The sequence below is a fragment of the Rhineura floridana genome, chromosome 14 (assembly GCF_030035675.1).
Source record: "Rhineura floridana isolate rRhiFlo1 chromosome 14, rRhiFlo1.hap2, whole genome shotgun sequence".
NCBI classification, from domain to species: Eukaryota; Metazoa; Chordata; class Lepidosauria; order Squamata; family Rhineuridae; genus Rhineura; species Rhineura floridana.
The window spans coordinates 27,365,349-27,387,077 of record NC_084493.1 but is presented as its reverse complement, the minus strand read 5'-3'; the positions used below and the strand labels follow the sequence as shown (position 1 = coordinate 27,387,077).

Sequence of the window (21,729 nt, the reverse complement as noted above, 5' to 3'; positions counted from 1 at the left end):
CTCATCCAAGGCATTTCGCTGATAATTGAGCCACTTTTCTCTTTGCGGATCAAGATAAGGAGTAACAGCAAAGACCACAGATTTCTTCATATAAAAAAACCTGTGTGGCAATTTTTATCTGCTTAATTGTGTTTATATATGTTTGTACTTTGTACACAAATTGCAATGTCTGGTGGCTGATGCAGATATCTATCTGTCTTGTCTATCTCCAGGAATGGAAAGGAAATGGGCAAAGCCCCCCTACACCACATTGGGAGTTCAGCAGCTGAACTGTTTCTAATGGTCATGTTCCGATTTGTATAGCAGGTGTTGAGAGTGGCAGCTAGTGGCCTTTTATATCCATTAACTTTTTAGCCTGAGCGCCCCCAGGAGACTAGCATCTGGATAGGGAATAAATAGCTGTGAAAGAACACGGTTGAGTAGAAGGGAGTGTGTTTTCACACTTTACTTAACGTAGAATTCAACTTTGGTGCAAAGAATATGTTTCTGCAGCAGTTAGCTCAGTTCTCCCAAGAATCAACAGTATATATCGCATAGAATATCTGTGGCGTGGCGCCCCGTAGAGCTAAAAAAAAGAAAAGTTTAAACTGCTGGTATAGAAATTTCTATTTTTCCAGCAACAGCTTTTATTACTGAATATAAAAGTAAGAAAAACATACAGCAGATAAAACCACTTACTTCTTCAGAAGAACTGCCTTCTCCCATGCAAAGCTGCTCCTCAGTTGAGATCTTCAGATACCTCCTCTGGGTGTCCGTCCTTCAGATGTTAGGTGGATGGCTAGTGGAGAAAGGCCATTTTGTGGTGGCACCCCAGTTGTAGAATCCTGTCCTTAGGCATATTCAGCCAGCACCATCATTTGTCCCTTTTAGGCACCCAACAAAGTCTACCCAGTTCACTCCTGCTCTTAACACGATGCGAGATGTTCTGTGAATTACTCTGCGGTAACTGTTTAACTGAGTTTTGGCTGCTGTTATTTGTGGTTTAAGTATTGTACCTGGTGTGGGGGGGGGGAATAATTTTGTAAGCCCCTTGAGCACTATTTTAGAGGAAAGGTTGGACACAAATTTCCTCAATAAATAACTACAAAAGATAATGAGAATGCTAAAATAACAGTGGGGACATTTTTAGATCATCTGTTCCAAGAGAGGACAAATTCCAATTCTCAAAATACATTATGAGTTTATAATGCTCTTCTTTGAATCTTATCAAATACGCATGTTTAGTTTTAGTCAGAAATATACTCTCTTTAGTCCATCTTCAGTTAAAATTCTATTTTTTGCTAGCTATCTCAATCCCAACAATGAGAATCAAATTTGTAATCTGCATCTTGAGCAAACCTCAATCTAATGGAAGTGTGCAGCCCACTGCATCTCTAATAATGTTTAAAAAAATTCCCAATAAATACAAGCCAATATTTTTGTAAACCACCCTGTACCTTCACAACTGGACAGGGATTACATTCGAGGCAGTAATGAGATAAAACAAGCTCATGGACAGAAGTAACCCATGTGTTCTGTCATCTCTAGATTTAAGGATGTGTACCTCCAACAATTACCTGTAGCTTAACTCTCATCCTTGTCAGTATTATGGATTTCTGGTATCACCACTACAGATCTTTCAATATATGTATTTATAGTTTACAATATATATGCAATATATGCAATATAGTTTACATCATCGAGTGCAAAAGACCAGGATGTCGTATCCAATACGTAGGAAAGACCACAACTGACCTACTCACGCGCTTCAGGAACCACAAGTCAGCAATTTTGACCAAAAAAGGAGAGCAACCAGTTGCAAAGTATTTTAACATCGAGGGTCACAGCCTGTTGGACTTTTCCATTACAGCGAAAGAGATGCCAGCAGATCCAGCAGCATTGACCAAAAGGGAGAACTTTTGGATTTACTCTCTGGATACATTGGCACCACATGGCCTCAACCTGGAGGACAGTACCACCACTACTTAGCTTCTGCAAATGAAGCCCCTCTGAGCATTCCATCCTCAAAGCTCTATAACTGCCACCTTGGTAACAGCATTTGTATGTTGGCAGCTATTGAAGGCGGAAGCTGAAACGTTTTGTTAATATAATAAAAACCTGTGTTTGGTTAATCACAATTTCATTCATATATAGGCAAAAAACCTTGCGGTTTAAGAACATACCTATAGCCCACAGCTATTCTATCAAACTTTAAAAAGCAGGGAAATTGGGCAGCTATAGTGAATGCACCAGGGGAGCAGGAGACCTGAACTCCTCTCTGAGATATTGTACTGCCCTACAAATTGGTCAAAATGCAAACACCATTTGGGTTGGTCTTTCACAGTCCAATCCACTTCTTGTGTAGCTTGGAAGCATTTGGTAACTCTCGTGGCTGTATAATATAAGACAGTTTTGAAAGCTCTCACCAACAGTCCGCGCAAACAGTCTGTGCTTAAGCCACCTATCACCAATCCAGGGTCTCATCCTTGTCACTCCAAACGCTGTATCACCTGTGTGTACCTCAGGGAGACAGCCACTTTTACAAGCACTAGGACAGGCAGGACATATTACATCAAACAGAACATCACCTGCAGGTCATGCAATATAGTTTACATCATCGAGTGCAAAAGACCAGGATGTCATATCCAATACGTAGGAAAGACCACAACTGACCTACGCACACGCTTCAGGAACCACAAGTCAACAATTTTGACAAAAAAAGTGGAGCAACCAGTTGCAAAGCATTTTAACATCGAGGGTCACAGCCTGTTGGACTTTTCCATTACAGCGATAGAGATGCCAGCAGATCCAGCAGCATTGACTAAAAGGGAGAATTTTTGGATTTACTCTCTGAACACATTGGCCCCACATGGCCTCAACCTGGAGGACAGTACCAGCATCACTTAGCTTCTGCAAATGAAGCCCCTCTGAGCATTCCATCCTCAAAGCTCTATAACTGCCACCTTGGTAACAGCATTTGTATGTTAGCAGCTGATGAAGGCGGAAGCTGAAACGTTTTGTTAATATAATAAAAACCTCTGTTTGGTTAATCACAATTACGTTCATATATATATATATTCTAGGGCAAGTGGAGACAATAGAACTACAATTGGTAATTTCATGCTTAAAGTTCAGATCTGCCCTGGATTGACACTTGTTTAAATTAACTTTTTTGTGCTTCCTCTCTTACGCCAGACTATTGCTGCTGCCAGCCGATGAAATACTTTTTTTCATAAATCATCTTGCTTTTCACAGCTAATTATTACATTTAAAGTAATATACACATTGCAGCTTTGCAGGTGCTTTTTGAGGAATCAAAAGACAGCAGATACATATTGTTTCAAGAGCAGGAATGGATGGATCATTTAGTTTCTGGTTCATGTCAGTTTTGCGTGTACTCATTCCTAAGTCTGTTCCATCCCATTTCCTGGTTTAAATTGTATGAAACTTCATATTAAAATGTGGATTTAAATACATAATTAGGAATTTTATCTCTGACTATTTAAATGTATCTTTTATCTTTTTGTACATAGTTCTAAACACATTTTATCCTAAAATACACAATTTTTGTGCAATCTGGGTTTTGTTCTTTTTACTGAGAACTGTGTCACAAAATTTGAAGACATTCAAAATCCTAAGGATACTTATGTTCCATGTATTAATCAGGGAGATGTGAATTAAGTTATTTCACTTAAAAATGAGGACTGCACAATTTTTCCCTCAGTCTCTGCTTAAGAGTGAGCTTGCTTTCCCTCAGCCCGGAGGTAGCTACTGTGGTGCCCTCCATCCACTGGAACACTTCCATTGTTCTTGGCCATTGACTATGCTGGCTAGGGCTGATGGGAGTTGGAATCCAATAACATCTGGAGGTTACCATGTTGTCCACCCCTGCCTCAGCCCATATATGTGGCATAGTAAATGAAAGCAATCTACTAGAAGCCCCCCCCCCCGTACCTCCCAGCCAAGGGTCCCCAGTACATGCTCTTGTTGCATGATGGATATATATATATTCAGTCTGAGGAAGCTTGGAAAGTAGACATGTCAACAAAAATCTTTCAGGCACAATTGCAATACATATTTTTACACCATGACCAAAATCTCTATATGCATCACATAGGACCATCATAACACTCCTGTGCTTGCATCTCCAAAAAACAGGTATGCAAAAATAATGGATTATCACTGGGACTGTTACTCACGAAGATTAATGTGATTTTTAGTTGTTTTTTTAATGAGCCATAGTGGGTGGTAGGTATCATCTGGAGAGCTTTTTGATCGATGGAGGAAACAACTTGTCTAATTAAAATCAAATGCTTCTTTGCAAATGGCCTCTTCGTTCTGACTAGCTTTTGGAGAAGGGAATCTTGTTTACCTTTTGATATTTTACAAAGACTCTTTTAAAAGTGGAATATGGCAGATTTATTTTAAGATGGAAATGACAAAGAACAGTACTCAATGTATTATATTTAGGTACTTTCCAAGTTTCTCAGGCCTAGGAAAATCTTGCTTCATTATGCTGAGGTGTTGCTTCTCCCCGATGTGTGCCCAAAAATAATTTGTCTACCTCTCAATAGAACTTTTATTGTGATGACTGGTGCTTAAATCTTCCAAGGTGCTGCAGGCTGAAAGGAATAAGATCAAGCACATTTTCTTCAAACATTCCAAAGGATGCTCCCTGCTTACAACTCTGTATTGATCTGTTTTCCCCTATGCAAATTAACTCTTGCATCATCACTGATGGGCCTTCTAGGATCTGCACAGAGATGGCAACAGTTCTGAGTGACATGAGAAGATGATAATGCATCACTCATCCTCACATTTCTGTTACCACCTTCATCAATTTCTACTTGACACTGGAAATTTCATTTAAGGAGAGGCCCAGCAGTGGAGAAAGACATCGTATCAGCCAGGGATGAGACACTTTTTTTTCCTGTTGAGAGTCAGCAGGGGGTGGAGCAGCCAGTAGCAGACTGGGGGGTGGGGAGCCACCCTCCCAACCACTACAGCTTACCTGGACAGAGCAGACCAGAGGTGAGGGCAATGTACTTGGACAGCCCAGAACCTCACTGCCACGCCCAGCCCCAACCAGGAAAGCTGCAACAACGTTGTGGGAGGACAGATCCACCCACCACATGGGCCACTACTGGACAGAGCCAAACATGGACAAGACACCCCCCTCTCTCTTTCACACACACACACACACACACACTCACTCACTCACTCTCTCTGCCCTCTCTCCCCATTTTCCCCACCTTGCAAGCCGTATGACATTAAGCCAACGGCTGCAGGTTGCCCATTCCTGCTATCAGCCAAAGGGCCATTAGTCCAACCTTATGTTTGAAACAAGCAATAGTTTGTTTCTTTCAGAGAGCTGAAAAAGTGTGTGCACTCATCCCACTTTCTGCCTCAGTAAAATGAGTTTTGTAGGTTTTTCCATTCTTTCAAAACTGGGTTGACCAGGGACAACAGGGCAGAAATATTGTGTGTGTACGACATGATGATGGCGCCTCTCTAAATTTCCTTTTGACTCTTAAGAATGACTGTCTATCTTCTGCCTAAGGAAAGATGTAAAGTGTCAGAAGAAAGTGTCCTCTTGCCTACTATACTGTTCTCACCTTTGTCAGATAATTCATATCATGAATGCAGTGATTCTTCTGTATGGGAAAACACTAGCAGAAAAGATGTAAAGATAAATAAATTTGTGGTCGTCACCCTTTTTCCCCAGCAGTTTAAGACAATAGCAAATTGTTCATGCTAGGAATGCAAGAACATATGAAGCTGCTTTGTACTGAATCAGACCAACTTCCATCTTGTTCAGTATTGTCTCCACTGACTGTCAGTGGCTCTCCAGGGTTTCAAACAAGGGAGTCTTTCCCAGTCCTACCCGGAAATGCCGGGGATTTGAACCTGGGGTATCAGGTATCCTTCGAGGGTTGAGATGGAACATGCAGGGGTTAATGACAGAGAAATATATATTTAAATATTCATTTCCTGTTTTTCTCTCCCACCAAGGCAGCTAACAAATCACATTTGATTTTTTTATTATGTTTGTGATCCAAAATAAAAGTGAACAACCAGGGAAAGTAATTGCAGTTGTTTATGTAATTTGTAGAGAGGGAGCGGGAGGTGTTTTCTTTTTCCATGTAACCATTATTAATAAGAAGAAACCAAAAATAATGATGAGCCAATATCAAAATCAAGCAGGGAAATCATTTGCAGTTGTTCTGCAAGCTGTAGATCCAGTGGAAGAGAACAATTGAGACAAAACTCTTGGATGTCAGTAGAGAGGAAGCCAAACGTACCAAAACATCTGTGCTCTGGCTGCAGTGTTTTTTTCAGCTAGTTCAAGTTTCCAATTCGGTGTTAATTGCATTGTAATAATTCTTGGGAATATGGTTCCAGGAGTCGGGTCTTTGGAATTCCCATATACTTCATTTAAAAGCCAAGGCAAACAAAAATCTAGGAGCAACTATACGATTCTTTTTTACCAACGGAGGAAATTATACCCCGGCTGCTATAAGGCTTATTAAATTTAAAATCATCCCAATGCTGACGTATGGGGGCCCCGTCTGGTTCCCATATTATAAAGGGAAACTGGATGGAATAATACATTCCGCACTGAGATCCATATTTGGTGTTCCTGGCTGTGTATCAGGAGCTTCTCTATTGTTAGAAGCCGGGTTGAATTCTCTGTCCTGCATATTATGGATACACACTATATATTTTTGGATTCGCTGTTGTAAAGTTTTAACTCCTGAATCTTACCTGTCCTGTTTTTTAAAAGACCCTCTTTCAAAATCAATATGGACAGGGAAGGTAATGGAAAAATTAGTACAGACGGGTCTCCACCCTCCCGAACTTTTAGTGATGGATTTTAACAAGGTCAGGGCGACGGTTAAACTCAGACTCACCGATATTGATAATCAGACCCTAATAAGTTTGACAAAAGGCCCTTGCTGCCCGAGGGCTCTGGGTATCAAAATTGACCCAAATCCAGAAGGGATGAAATACCTATATTGGTTAACGGTCCCCAAATATAGACGGGCTTTCACACTAGCCCGTTTTAATGTACTACCATCTAACTTTCTATCTGGTAGGTTTAAAAAAATTCCAAGTATGAATAGGTATTGTTTCTGTAACGACTCAGAAATTGAGACTATTTCACATGTTTTATTTTTTTGTAAATTATATAACAAAATCAGAAAAGATCTTCTCTGCCCAATTCTGTCAAAATACCCTGGACGATCAAATGACGCATTATTAGTAATCCTTTTACAGGGTAATAATGAAAATATCACCCTAACTGTGGCCAAATTTATAAACTTGGCCATTCAGCAGAGGAAGAAATTAATTTAGAGGAGCACACGAACTTGGATCTGCAACTCTGTTTTATAAACTATTTTAATTTTAGCCTAAACTTACCTTACTATATATAGGTGTATCGGAGTTGGGCCATAGAGACAATCAGACTAACTTAGTATTGTTATTGTATTGTCATTTTTACACTATATACAAGTAGTTTTATATTCCCTGATATATTGTATTTTAATATTTTATCCTTGCATCCATGTCTGTATGGCATTTATCGACTTAAAGGTCTGTTGACTTCTGAATAAACAATCAATCATACTAGCATTGTAATAATTCATCCTGGATATGACCAAGGCATGTGTGACTGTGGCTAATGTGGCTAACAACAACTGTATGTATTGATAGATTGGTTTAACAACTTCAAACCAGCTTGATGTGTCCAAATAGCATTTTGTAGATGGGCCTCTGCTTACACGTAGGGATGGACAGATTACCCTATTTCTGATCTGTGTAAATTTCACATGCACCTAATCATAGGTCTGTCCCACCCCAGTTTTGTGGGCTAAAAAAACAAACCTAAAAATTTATGTTAAGTTGTACATACTTTATGAATGTCGTATACATTCTTTCCCTAAAAGATGCATTGCGTATGCTTCTTAATCCATTTTCCTGAAAAATATGCATTTGTGTGAGTTTGTTTTTTTAACTAAAACTGCATTGCAAAATTTGGAGAAATGTGTAATCCAATTGTTAGCAGCATCCTGACTCTGTATACAAGTCCAGGACCAACAAATTAAGTTGGCTCATTTTAAAAGCGGACCTGTCTAATTTCTCCTCCATCTCTGCTTACACACTTATAGTCTTAAGGATGAGAAGCAATAAGGGGGGGTGGGGAGGGACAAGAATGAAGGTTAACAACATTCCGGAAAGGTTTGGGAAGCCAGATAAGGCCTAAATATTATTGCGGGAGCCAATTGGATGTCATAGGACAGCATTCCTATGATACGGAGCAGCCAAAAAGAAATGGCGGAGGTAGAAAATGGAAACAGAGATGCAGTGCTTTGAACAGAGATTCATGGCAAAAGAACAAAGGGAAAAAAGAGAATGCATAAAGAGAGGAGTATGTTGAGGAGGATATAATTTAGAATTTTAGGTAATGGAACTGCACGCCATATGGGGCTATATAATCCAGTGAGGTGCAAATGGATACATCCGCAAGAATATTTTAAGAAGCGGTTATAAGTGATCTGGGAAAACAGAGAAGAGAAGGTATTGTTAAAACTGGACGAACTATTGCTAGGTGTATCACTGATAAATGGATGATACATAGGCCATTGTTTAAGTCTGTCATTCCCAAAGGGCTGCATAAATATATATAACAACAGACATGAAAAGAATATAACTTGCACTTCTACCAAACTATATGTTGTGATCACTTGACACTGATCTTGTAGGCATATCTGAGTCTCCTGTTTGGCCGCTCCCATCAAGCTAATGATGGTCATCAGCTGCCAAACACTAGCCATGACCCGTCATAAAAATTATGAGACTAATGGGACCACAGTGGCTAGCAGCCCTTGATCTGACAACAGTACAGTGATAGGAAGTCTGGAACCTAAACTGGAATTCCCCCAACATGATATTGGAATCGATGTGCTTCTGTGCAAACCTTATTGACCTTTTCATTAGTATAAAAACCTTGTAAGACTGTGTGATAATAAGTATTCCCATGTCAAATAATGCTTACCTGAGAAATAGATAGACCAGTTACGTTTGAGCAGCTCCTTTCCGTTCTAATGGGGGCCTGTAAATGATACTACTATCCTGGTACCATCAATATCCCAAGATACATCAGTGAGAACTTTAGGTCATGGATGCAGTGATGATTTATGCTTTTAAGGACACTCCCTTACATGGGGCACTAGTCAACCCTTTCTTAGGGAGTGGTAATTTGTAGACATGCTCTAAGATCACATGGATCTGTTAGAATACAGAAAAGTTTGCAATCACTGTTCAAACAGTTGAGTCAGTTTGTGAATTCCAGTTGTGTTTTATGCCAGACCTCATTATGTGGTTTACATTTATGGACCCCAAGATCATTACAGTGCCCCCCCTTCCTCCACAAAGACAACATCTACAAAAACAAAGTACATGAATCTTCATTTTCAACTTGAAATAGTTTCTGATATGAGGTGCTTGAATCACTAACACAAATGCTGACATTGGAATGGTTCAGAGATTAGCATGATCCCTGTTCAATAATAATATGGAAATTCATTAAGCATTCAGTATTCCTGAAAAGCAAGAGGAGTCAATCAGGATAATACCAGCCCTCTTGGGACCCTGTGGCTGTCATTAAAGGAAATACCAGGCATAAAGTAGGCATTCATCCCAACCATGAGGAATGGATTGGACTTTGTTTTTATTCTCATTGGGCATAACTCAACCAAAGTAATGCTTCTGAAATCCAATCTTTTCAATTGGAGAGTTGAACACATGCTTTAAATCCCACCCATTTAAAGCAATAGGTTTAACAAGTTGTTAACTTTGACTGACGTACATCTGATGAGAAAAGGCAAACTTGAACCCCTCACAGTAAGTGGAGATATTTTAAACTATGCAAGTCTGCAAAGGATTCTTACAATGTTTTTGTCTTCCCAGATGGACCAGATTCCCAGTCACTTGACTTCACAGTATCCATATTTCATTTCCTGCCACCACATTTCTCTTTGCCAAGAAATTTTGCAAAAATTTCAAATATTTGCTTCAGACTAAAGAATGCAAGTTGAACTCAGAATGCATAATGACTGGTGAAATAAATAAAAAGTGTCTTTCAGAAGGAGATGTATATCAGATTTTCTTCCATTCTGACCACTTCTTTCATACACTCCATCCCTATTTTCCAGAGAAAATCTTGATTTCTTTTTTCATGATCTGTTCCTTGGTCAAATCACCATCCTTATATTGTTCCTGTGTTTTTTGCTATATGGAGATGTCTTTTAATGTGTTGTTGGTGTAAGATGCATTTGCTATCACTGCTGTTCTTCAGGGCACATTTCCCCCTGCAGGCGTCAAATCTCTGAAGGCAGATTTGGCCGAACCTCCTCACCTGTTTAAAAGGCATGTGTGGGGATTGCAGGGCTATGCAGCCAAGCCCCACTGCATCCCATTGGCTATGTGTTCAACTGACATGAGAAGGGGCCCCATGTGAGGGGGGCCCCTGGGAAGATCAGAAACCCCCTCCCACATGCAGAGGAGATCTACACATATATATTTCATTCTCACAGTAGCCAAACATGTGCAAAGCATGGCTGGTGGGTGCATTGACAGCAAGGGGTGGGGCTAAAGCATGTGGCCCCTGCAACTTCTGATGCATGCTTGAAATAGATGGGAAGATTCATCTGAACCCCCCCCCAAAAAAGCAGCCAAAGTAGGCCCTCCAGGTGTGTATAATAGCATGATTCTTGTTCTGACAAGAGAGGCTTTAATGCATATACAGTGCCGTGAAAAAGTACCTGCCCCCTGTCTGATTTTCTGCATGGTTGCATATTTTTGGCACTGAATGTTATCTTGAACCAAACCTAATATTAGGGGAAAGGGAACCTGAGTGAACAAATAACACCAAAAGTTTGATACTTATTTCATTTATTTATTAAAGAAAGTTAAGCAACACCCAATACTGCCATATGAAAAAGTAATTGCCCCCTTAGACTCAAAACCTGGTTACGTCACCTTTAGCAGCAATGACTGCAGCCAAACGCTTCCTGTAGATCTTGATCAGTCTCTCACAGCTGTATGCTGGAATTTAATATTTGACTCATCTGTCTATAGAACATTGTTTGCCAAAAAGCACCTGCATGATCGTCAAGAGTTCTGGAACAATGGATGGAACTTCTTGGGCAACATGGGCCCCGTTATGTCTGGCAAAAACTAAACACTGCATTCCACATGAAGAACCTCATACCAGTGGTGGTAGTGTCATGGTTTGGGGATGCTTTGCTGCATCAGGACCTGGATGACTGGCCATCATTGAAGGAACCATGAATTCTGCTTTGTATCAGAGAATTCTACAGGAGAATGTCAGGCCATCCATCTGTCTGCTGAAGCGCAGCTGGGTCATGCAGCAGGACAATGATCCGAAACACACAAGCAGGTCTACATCAGAATGGTTGAGGAACAAGAAATTTAAAGTTTTGGAATGGCCTAGTCAAAGTCAAGACCTAAACCCTATTGAGATGTTGTGGCAGGACCCAAAAGGCATAGTTCATGCTCGAAAACCTACAAATGTCACTGAGTTAAAGCAGTTCTGCATGGAAGGGTGGGCTGAAGTTCCACCACAGAGCTGTGAGAGACTGATCAAGAACTACAGGAAGCATTTGGAGGTCGCTGATTCATAGGGTCGCCATAAGTTGTATTCGACTTGGAGGCACATAACAACAACAAAATATCAAACTTTTGTGTTACTTGTTCACTCAGGTTCCCTTTTCCCTAATAGTAGGTTTGGTTCAAGACAACATTCAGTGCCAAAAATATGCAACCATGCAGAAAATCAGACAGGGGGCAAGTACTTTTTCATGGCACTGTATATTCTTATTTTCACCTTGAAATGTATGCCTTGTGGTGGCCCTCCTAGTTTCACCTGAGTCCCTATAGTAGAAAGTGAGGATTTCGAATGAGAGCTATAATTGAAAGGCCTTTTGAGGCAGGATTTTTGTGACATAAACAACCAGCAAGAGGCAAGGATGTTTGAATCAAATGCTACTTTTTCTCCACTCCCTGCCATGGAATGAGGAAGCCTCATTGTTTCCGTTTGTTTGTTAAGGAGGTTGTTCTCCCGTAGAAAAGGGACACCGATGAGTTGTAGCAGTTTTAGTAGCCATGTTGGATAATGTAAATTGAATCCATGTGTGATATAACACCAGACTTACAAAAATCAGAGTTTTCTTGAATGTTAACTCCAAGCCATGATACTCTGCCACAGTATTCCAGTCTTATATTTGAGACAAAGAGGAAGATTAAATGTTGATTTCTGGTTATCTTTGAGCTTGCTTTAAGGAAATGCTACAAATTAGGCAATAGGGTTCAGTAGGTCATGTAATGGAGTTTGGTATTCATAAAATGATAAATTCTGGGAATTGGGAACTACATTCTGTGTTCATCCCATAGCCGCTGCAACATTCTGAATTGGAATCATACTTTAGGCAGTTTTTAACGATTCATGGCAATAGATTTTTTTTTATAAAACTTCAAATTTATATGAAAATAATGAAAAATTACACCTAAAATGATGACTTAAAATTAAAGAAAATTGACCATGTTGATCAAAATATAGTTTCAAGATAATACTTTTAGTGTAATTAATCAGATCTGCTTTGGTGGGGGTCCCCTCAAGATGTCAAAAAAGCAATGTCTTAAATGCAAGGTACACTCTCACATATTTGGTGGTCTTTAAAATTCCATTTGGATTTAGGAGAATTAAGGGGTTCCTATCTGTATTCACTGAAGGGTTTTCAGTTTCATTTTGGCTATTGAACTAAAAAATGTGAACTATTACTTTGTTGATCTTGTTCTTGACCTGAACTGCATTATGAACTGCGAATGTGTTCTTAGTGAATTGTTAAAAGTTCTTTGAAAACTTGTAAATCCCTGTAATTTATGTTCCTTTGGTCTCCACCACTTCTTTTTTTTTCTTTTCTTTTTTCCTTTTTGTCCTTCTGGTTTTAATTTGAGTGCAGTCTTGTCTGAGTTTGTATACCTGTAAAATGCTGTTTTGCAACCTTAAGGTTTTATGTAGCGGTCCTAAACTTATAACAGATTCCTCTGATACTGAAAAGCCAAGCTTGGGTTAAGCAGCTTTCTTATATCATAGCCATCGCCATTATTATTATTATTATTATCATCATCATCATCATCATCATCTTATTAAGTGTCCTTTGACTAGATCTGATGTTGACCATTCTCAGTTTATCACTAAGTTTTTATGGAACAAGTGAGTAACTTAAGAGAGTTCCCCTGGAAGATACCATTAACAGCATCACTCTGCGGCTTAAGATCTACACTGATATAAGCCCTACTTGCATGACAACCGTTCCATTTATCTAAACAATCCCCCTTTTAAAGTGAATGGCACTGATAGAAACCCAGATAAAAGAACAAATGGGAGGATATTTCCGAGTCTGTGCTTATTGAATGCCACTGCAGTACAACAAACCCTCTCCCTTTCTTTTCATGCCCCATACATCTGGAGAGGCATTTTTTTTGTAGCAATCCCCTTTTCCAGACCACTTTTTCCCTGAACCCCATCTACTACCCTTCAACAGCTTTTGTCTGCCTTTGTAGGTATTCATTGCCTCTTTCCAATATTTCTTTGTCTCTTTTATGACATCTTGAGTCAAAATTGTAAGGTCGTTGTTGCTTTAGCATGTCATATATTGTCTAGAATTCATTTCTCCTGCACTGCTGTAGCTACTGTGCATTAAAATAAATAGTGGGGACAAAATTCGAGCTGTAAGTTTTTTAAAAAAGAACTTTCAGCTTGGCTTTCTCTTAATTTGCAGTTGTATGTAGTTAGAGTGTCTTATTTTGCTGCAGCTTTCTCCTTCCAGGTGATCTGGGAAATCTGTCACGGCTTCTTTAATGTTGTGCTGTCTGCATTTTTCAGGTGATTGTCCAGTCTGGCCGCCACCCCACCGTTCTCCAAAAGCTCTGCCAGCTGCCTTTCCAGTATTTCAGCGATCCTCGTCTAATCAAAGTGCTCTTTCCGACGCTAATAGCTGCTTGTTATAATAACCCACAGAACAAGATAATTCTGGAGCAGGAGATGAGTTGTGTGTTACTCGCCACATTCATTCAGGTACACAGTTTGGTTGGTGCCTTACGATTGCAAATTCTGTATCTCTCTGCTTAGCCATTTCTGTGTCTATGAAATAAAAATGCCTTAGCTTCAAATAAAACCAGGGCTTCTTTTCTTTCATTTTTCTCCTTGTGTTTTTCCCTTAAGGAGCAAACACTTGCAGAGTAATTTCAGTTCCTGTTAAATACTATGTTCCATATTTATTTAAAATTAGCAGCATATACTAGCTAAACAATTTATATTTCATAATGAATGGACAAGTTCTTAAAATTCACATTAAGGCTGCAATCCAATACACAATTTCTGGGAGCAAGTCCCTTTAAAGTCATTGGGGCTTACTCTTGAGTAAGTGTATGTAGGATTGCACTTTAAGGAGTCCACTTGACAGACAGTTGTACATACATTTTAATACAGCGTGATTCATACAAAAAGATAAATGGAACTGCATGTGTATATAGAAAAACTATAATTTTTATGTCACAGATTTTAACTATTGATAGTAAATGTGCTAAATATTCAGATCTTGAAAAGTCTAATTTATATAAGCAGTCAGTTCTGCTTACTTACACTGTGCATATAAATATTTGCAATATCATTTTGCATAGTGAAATTCTATTTAATAATCAGGTGCTACATGCATATATTACAAAATTATAATTTTAAAAAATTCTTAATGCAAGGAAACTCTGTGCTTTAAAATTGTTAGCATTAATTACTCTGAAGTGTTTTTAAATTCCTAGGTGATAGCATATCTGTGCAATCCACCAAAAACTCTGCTCCTGAGGCTTCTCTCCATTTCAGTGGTGCTTATTAAGAAGCTGAACTTCATAGGCTATGGCCAGATAACTTTAGTCAAATTAAGGAAATTAAGCTTGTTTGTTTGTATTTTAATTAGTCTAAATGTGGGCTTTCCAGATGGGAGTGAAGATTAAATATATTGTCTACTTTTAGGTAGCTTTGTAGTTTTATTGCTCAAGATATTAGGAATATATACAGTTGTTGTAACACAATGTATTCATATTGAAACATTTTAGCTCCCGAAACATGTTTTGTTTTAATGCATAAAACAGCAGCTGCTTGCAAAATGTTTGGGAGGAAATTCTGAATGTTTCTGACACTGCTGTTGCTGGTACTATTCAGAAGCAGATGCTGAAAAAGAAAAAAACGAGGAGTGCTGATCCTTATGTGGATAATGAGTTACTTGCTTTCCCAAATAAGCAGTTGGCAGTCAACTATTTGATTGGGAAACTATAGCATAACTCAAATTGAGCTTAATTTACTGAGCATTTATTTAAGTACTTCACCATTTTGATTTCTGGTTCACATAAACATATCCAACTCAGCAGCCTAAAGACAGGTTTGTTTCCCCCAGGCTTTGTGGAAATTGTTTAGCCATCAGAAATAAAAATCTAATACAGTAATATTAAACAAACAAACAGGCTATATAAAATGCAAAGAATCTCCCACTCCCTTCCACAGAATGAAAAACAGGCTTGCATTTGTTCTTAAATTTCAACTTGCTATCATAGGGAGACACAATCTGTGCGCCTTCCCGAGGCAAAGATCCTATTTATTTCAGTAGGGAGAGTCCTCCCACTATGGGGAAATCGAGATATCTGACCCCAGGATTGGAAAATAAATGTTTACCATATGGAAGAAAAGGAGGAGGAAAAAATTTGTCTGGTTGCATGCATTTGAGGATGTATAAACATGTGCTAAAATACAGAAAAATGTATGAATGTCTTATTATTTAAAAACAACGAAGAATAGAGTTATGCCGTGTGCCCTTATAGCTTTTACGATGTTAGGAAAGCACCTTTTCTGCTACAATCGATAACAGCAGCTTTTTCTTCTTGCTTTTTGCTTCTCATTGTTTCTAAAACTACCTGTATTAAAGTGGAAAGTTCTATTACTTTAGCAAGAATTTTTGAAATCAGTTTTAGCCTGCTACCTAGGGAGCCACTCTCTCTTAGTTTCATATGCTACAAAATCTAACTAGAATGAGCCCAGTGTTCTGGTTCTCCTGTTGACTTCTGAGAACTTGGGGCAAAGCTGGTGGTTACTGTACCAGTTAGAACTGAAACTGGACAAAAGCACAATATCATCATTACACCATCGTTATCATTATATTACAAAATGATGACATTATCATTTTCATCATTATACCATCCTCTCTCAAGTATGTGTTCTTCATGTCAGAAGTTCCTGCACCGAGCTAACTTGCACCATGTAGAGAGATGTTTAGTTTTTCAGTACATCATACATTTAACCCAAAGGCTCAATCTTAAAACATCTCAGGACAGTAAGAACTTAAAATTCTCAATTATTGTCTGAGATACTTTGTGATTACATTTTTGGCTGGTTGGTTGGTTGCAGATTTCTCAACCAATTCACATCCCAAAGCTATCCAAGTGGTGTACCATGAGATAAAATACAAAATATTACAAACTCGTTCAGCTAAAAGCAATGAAAGCATTTCTACAGATGGACAATTAATATTCCATAAAATGACTGGGTCACACTTCAGGAAAAGCCTTCTTAAACAAACGCATCTTCAATATCAAGACACTAGGCATTCATCTAATTTCAGTTGATTACTGATTCCAGAGGGCTAGAGCTGCTATACTTAAATGCCCAGTTTCTAGTACATACTAAGCCCACTCCTGGGGCATACAGTACTATTGGCGGTGCCCCATCTGAGGACCGCAGTTGCTGGGCAGGAATATATGGGGCAAGGCCCTCCCTTAGGTAATTTGGTCCCTATTGTTGTTGTCCTTAATATTAATTGTCCAGATCTAAGACCAGACCACATTCATGGCCAAGATCCTAAGAGGTATTTCAGGTGTTCTCAAGGGCTTGCATGTTCTCAATAGGATTTTGGAGTTTCATCTCTTATAGAATATCTAGCTCCCTCCCTCCCTCCCTCTCTCTCTCACACATACACACACACACATTACCAACTGTTTTTGAAGCCCCTCTCTCCTTCAAAGGTATTCTGCAGCGCAGGAGAGGAGGCTCTGTCCAGGAAAGTCCAAAGTCCCCTTGAGTGAGCATGTTAGAAATTCATAGCAATCCTTATGGGTCCTGCTGCTTGCGTAAATACAGGATCATGCCCATATTTAGACTGAGTGCATTAATCCCCAACAGTATTTCATGTTCATTTGTGCCTTTATCTTGGCTTCACAACATTCATATGTTAGAGTTGGCAAATTTCAGTTTTATTCCCTGTGGGAAAACTCCATGGCCATAGTGTCAGAATATGATTTCTGTTTTGTAGCTACGTAAGAGTGTGCATTTGTTTGTTTAGGGGGGAGATTAACCCTGCATTCAATAAAATATTCCCAGAATGGAGAACAAAATCTAATCTAATCCATAAAATTATGAAAATGGCATGAAATAATCTAAGCCAATTACCAAAATTATTATTTTGATTAGCAGAGGCAAACTGTGCTTACTGTTCTAACTGGCTATTCAGTAGTCAGATGCTAATATGAATGTAAAGGTTTCTGCTTAAGCAGAGTTCCTAGATCCGACAGCTGCCTTTTATTTCGTCGTATCACCCAGTGCAATATTATCTGCTCTGATTGGTGATGCCTCTCTAGGGTCTCAAACAAAGAAGAGTCTTTCCCAGCACTTTTAACCTGAGATCTTTTTAACTGCAGAGTCTAAAAGCTGGGACCTTTTACATGCAAAGCAGGTGGTCTGTCACTGAGCTATAGCCTCTCTTGTGGGTAATGGTTCTACAATCTCAGGACTGTAATATAAAAACTCTTCTCAGCTTCTGGAAACTGAATTCAGTTCTCATTTAAAGGCCAATCTACCCAATTCACATTTTCCGAAATAACATGCAAACTGAAACAGAGCCATTGTTCGAAATTTGCCCTTCTCCAAATTTTGCAGCACAGTTCTACAGCCAAGTCATGCGTACAAAAATGCATATACTAAACTGTGTTATCAGTGAAAATAACAATCAAAAATCTTTATATTAGGGGGAATGCTTTGCAAAATTGCATACTAAAATGTGTATATTAAAAGAAATTTGCAATGAAATGCTGGTGAATTTTCATGACTTTTTAAAGAAAAATTGCACAGTGATGCAGAAATGTGGAGAACTGAACTTTTAAGGTTGAAAAAAACATGAGAAACTGAAACTGACTGATTTGCCCACCCCTATTGTCTACCACATAAACATTTTAAAGTCCTTATTTTCTGCAACACAGCTGAGATCTTTTCCGGTATTCTGCAAATATAAAGTCAGGCATTTTGGTATTTATTTATTTATTTATTTCTGCGATTTATTTATCGCCCATCTGGCTGGAAACCTAGCCACTCTGAGCGATGTACAAAGTCATAATATATAAGTATCACAGCATCAAACTGTGATCAATAACAGAGCCCTGTTGCATTGCCCAAGAAGTCTTCTAGGAGAATGTTTGTTTGTGGGTTTGGCTCACTGTGTTACAAGCAAGCCAGAATCCATGGGTGTATGGAGTCACTGTGTGATATCCAACATTAGTCAGAGTAGACCCACTGAAATTGCTGGACTTAGCTGGTATCATCCAACATGATGGCTGTGTACTAACTCCACTGTTGGAAGCAGTATGCTGGGAATCCCAAGTGGGGAGGTGCTGCTGCACTCAGGTCCTGCTTGTGGGCTTCCCAGAGGCATCTCATTGTCCACTGTGAGAAAAGGATGCTGGACTAGATGGGCCTTTCATCTGACCCAGCAGGGCTTATCTTAAATCGACCCGTTTTAATTTTTTTATTTTTAAAATGGTGTGAGGCAGTGGTGCTTTTTAATTTTCCATCTGAGACACTGAATGCTGTTGGGTTTTGTTTGTGCAGGATTTCACACAAAGTTCAAGCCAGACAGATAACCAGCCTTCTCAGCAAAGGGGTAAGTATCAATATAGCAATTGTATGCTTTATTTGAACTGTTGATTCTGTCCTGCTCATTGTGGATAGTATAGCCTGTGTTCTTGTGGAAAAGCCAATGCCTTATTAGAGAAAACCCTGAAGAACCTCAATGAGCTTTTCTTAAAGGGATTATCACCCAAACAAACACAAGACTATATAGCCAGAGATCTGCCAAGTGGTATCCCTTTAAATCGCTTTTTAAATGTTGGTTGTGTGTGGAAAATGACTGCCCCACAGCAAAACAATAAAGTCTTTAAGTTGCTTAAAGACATAACAGATTTATTGTTGGCATAAACTTCCATGGGCTAGAGTCCATCTTGTCAGAATTTCTGATGGAGAAGATTCTAGTCCAGGGATGGTGGTGCCCTGCAGATGTTGTGGACTCCAACTCCCATCATCCCTGACTATGTTGGCTGGGGGTTTTGTGAGCAGTAGTCCACAACATCTGCAGGATACCACATTGGCCACTCCTTAGCCGGTCTATGAAAGCTTACGGCATAATAGATCTGGGGATGGAGAATCTGTGGTCCTCCAGATGATGTTGGTTTTTTTAATGTTTTTAAAGCTTTTTTTAAAAAAATGTTTTTGTTTTAATGTATTTTAAGGTCTGTTTTTATGATGTTTTAAATTGTTTTTAACGTTTCTGTTTGCCGCCCTGGGCTCCTGCTGGGAGGAAGGGTGGGATATAAATCAAATAATAAATAAATAAATAAACAAAATGTTGGACTTCAATTCCTGTCAGCCTTAACCAGCAAGATCAATGGTCAGGGATCATAGGAGGTGTAGTCCTGCAGCACATGGAGACCACAAGTTCCCCATCTGTGCTTTAAAAACTACAAGACCCAAGACTCTTTGCTGTTTTGCCTGCAATACACTGCCAAAACTGCCCTCTAGAAGTCAGGCCACACAGTTTTGCCACTTTCTGCAATTGCATGTGACACTGGAATAGCAGCCAAGACATCTCTTCCATTTCTTTACTTCTGCTGCAGCTGAGACCTTGTTGCCAACCTATAATGGGGATGGAAAATTAATTTCTGAGAGTGAAAAACACAGCCATGGCCCAGGCATTTTACTACTCAGAAACAAACGTGAGATGGGCATTTTTGCTCTCCCATTTCTCATTGTACAACAGAATAGTTTTGATGAACTTCTTTGTTCCTTGTTTGACAGAAAAGATCTTCAGTTCTCAAGATTACTTTGAGCTCTCTAACAGGTTCCCTCGCCAAACTTGGGAGGAGGCACGACAGTTCTTCTTGAAGAAAGACAAAAAATAAGGGCGGGGGAGTTTTTTTCTTTAAATTTTGAAAGCATCTAACCCTTTTCAGTCAGTAAACAATTTGTTGTGTTCTTTAAGAAAGCTTTTTAAAAGATTCTTTTGTACTAAAAATGCATATATTGTAGATAATGTTATATAAAAATATAATTTGCACTATTTCAGTCAGAACTGTACATACTTTAAAATCCTGTTTTTTGTCATTTTGAAAAAAAATCATTAATAAATGCTACATCATGGTTCCTTGTACTGTATACCTTGTGGTGCAGTATGTCTGTAAAGCTGCTGAGGTTTGGTTCTAAATATAGAAAATGGGTGCAATTGACTGGGAAGTCCTCCTGGGCAAACCCCATTGAAATGAACGGGAGCTATTGAGCTGAAACACTTTCCTCCTCCCATTCAGTTTGCACCAGGAGAATTTTCCGCAGGAATATAAGCAGGGTTGTGTCTGTATAACTTGTAATAAAATAATTTATTCTGTTTTGTTGTCTGTTTTGTATAAACTTTTATACAAATGTTCTTGGTGTATTCAGTTATTTAGAAAGCGCAAAATCCTAAATGTAGATAAATAAGCCAAGGAAATTCTACCCAAATGCTTGGCAAGACCATTCAAGGCTCCTGGGCTTTGCTTCCAGTTTACTTTAAATTTTGTGGGGATGTTGCAGAAGAATATGTACATTTTTAAAACAGCTGTTCTCAATAGTTTGTAAGCAGCCAGAGTTTTCATTAAACTTATTAAAAGCAATATTACAACTAGTAAGTCTGTTGTTATTCTTCTTCACCTCAACAGGTAAATCAGCATTAGAAGTAGAGACAGGGAAGGGACTTGAAGGCACATGAGGCCACCACCTTGCTGAAGCTAAGCAGGTCTGAGTCTGGTCAGTGCCTGGATGGGAGACCATCCATGTATGCCACCCTGGGTTCTATAATGAAAGAAAGGTGGGATATAAATGTAGTAAATAAATTAATGTCTTTGCCCTAGGAACATAGAAAGCTGCCTTATAGAGTTGGACCTCTGGTCCATTGAGCTCAGTATTGTCTGCACTGACTGGCAACAGCTCTCCAGGGTTTCAGGCAGGACTCTCTTGCAACCCTACCTGGAAATGCATGCAAACCATATGCACTATCATTGAGCCTGGGCCCTTCCCACAAACACATTCAAATGCTGGCCCTTGGAAAAATGTTGACTTCTACTATAGAGTCTCCTGACCCATGAAATTGACCTTGGACCAATCACCATCTCCCAACCTAACCTACCATACAGAATTATTGTAAGGAAAAAATTGGGGAGGGGGGGACAATGTGCACCATCCCTGAGTTCCTTGGAAGAAAGAACAAATAAATAAAAAGATTGTATAAAAAGAAACAAATATATAAACACAAAATAGAATGTTGG

General features: G+C 39.1%; 1 protein-coding gene across 2 annotated transcripts in view; it reads left to right on the top strand.

The window, feature by feature from the left end:
- The window catches only part of SCAPER (S-phase cyclin A associated protein in the ER), a 306,133-nt gene extending 285,062 nt beyond the window's left edge, over positions 1-21,071 (top strand). For both annotated transcript variants that reach the window (XM_061595510.1, XM_061595511.1), the window contains exons 30-32: positions 13,952-14,143; positions 18,989-19,040; positions 20,231-21,071. In XM_061595510.1, the coding sequence (XP_061451494.1) occupies positions 13,952-14,143; positions 18,989-19,040; positions 20,231-20,334 (348 nt within the window). In that variant the 3' untranslated portion in view covers positions 20,335-21,071. The remainder of the gene's footprint in view (positions 1-13,951; positions 14,144-18,988; positions 19,041-20,230) is intronic.
- Positions 21,072-21,729: the final 658 nt, after the last annotated feature.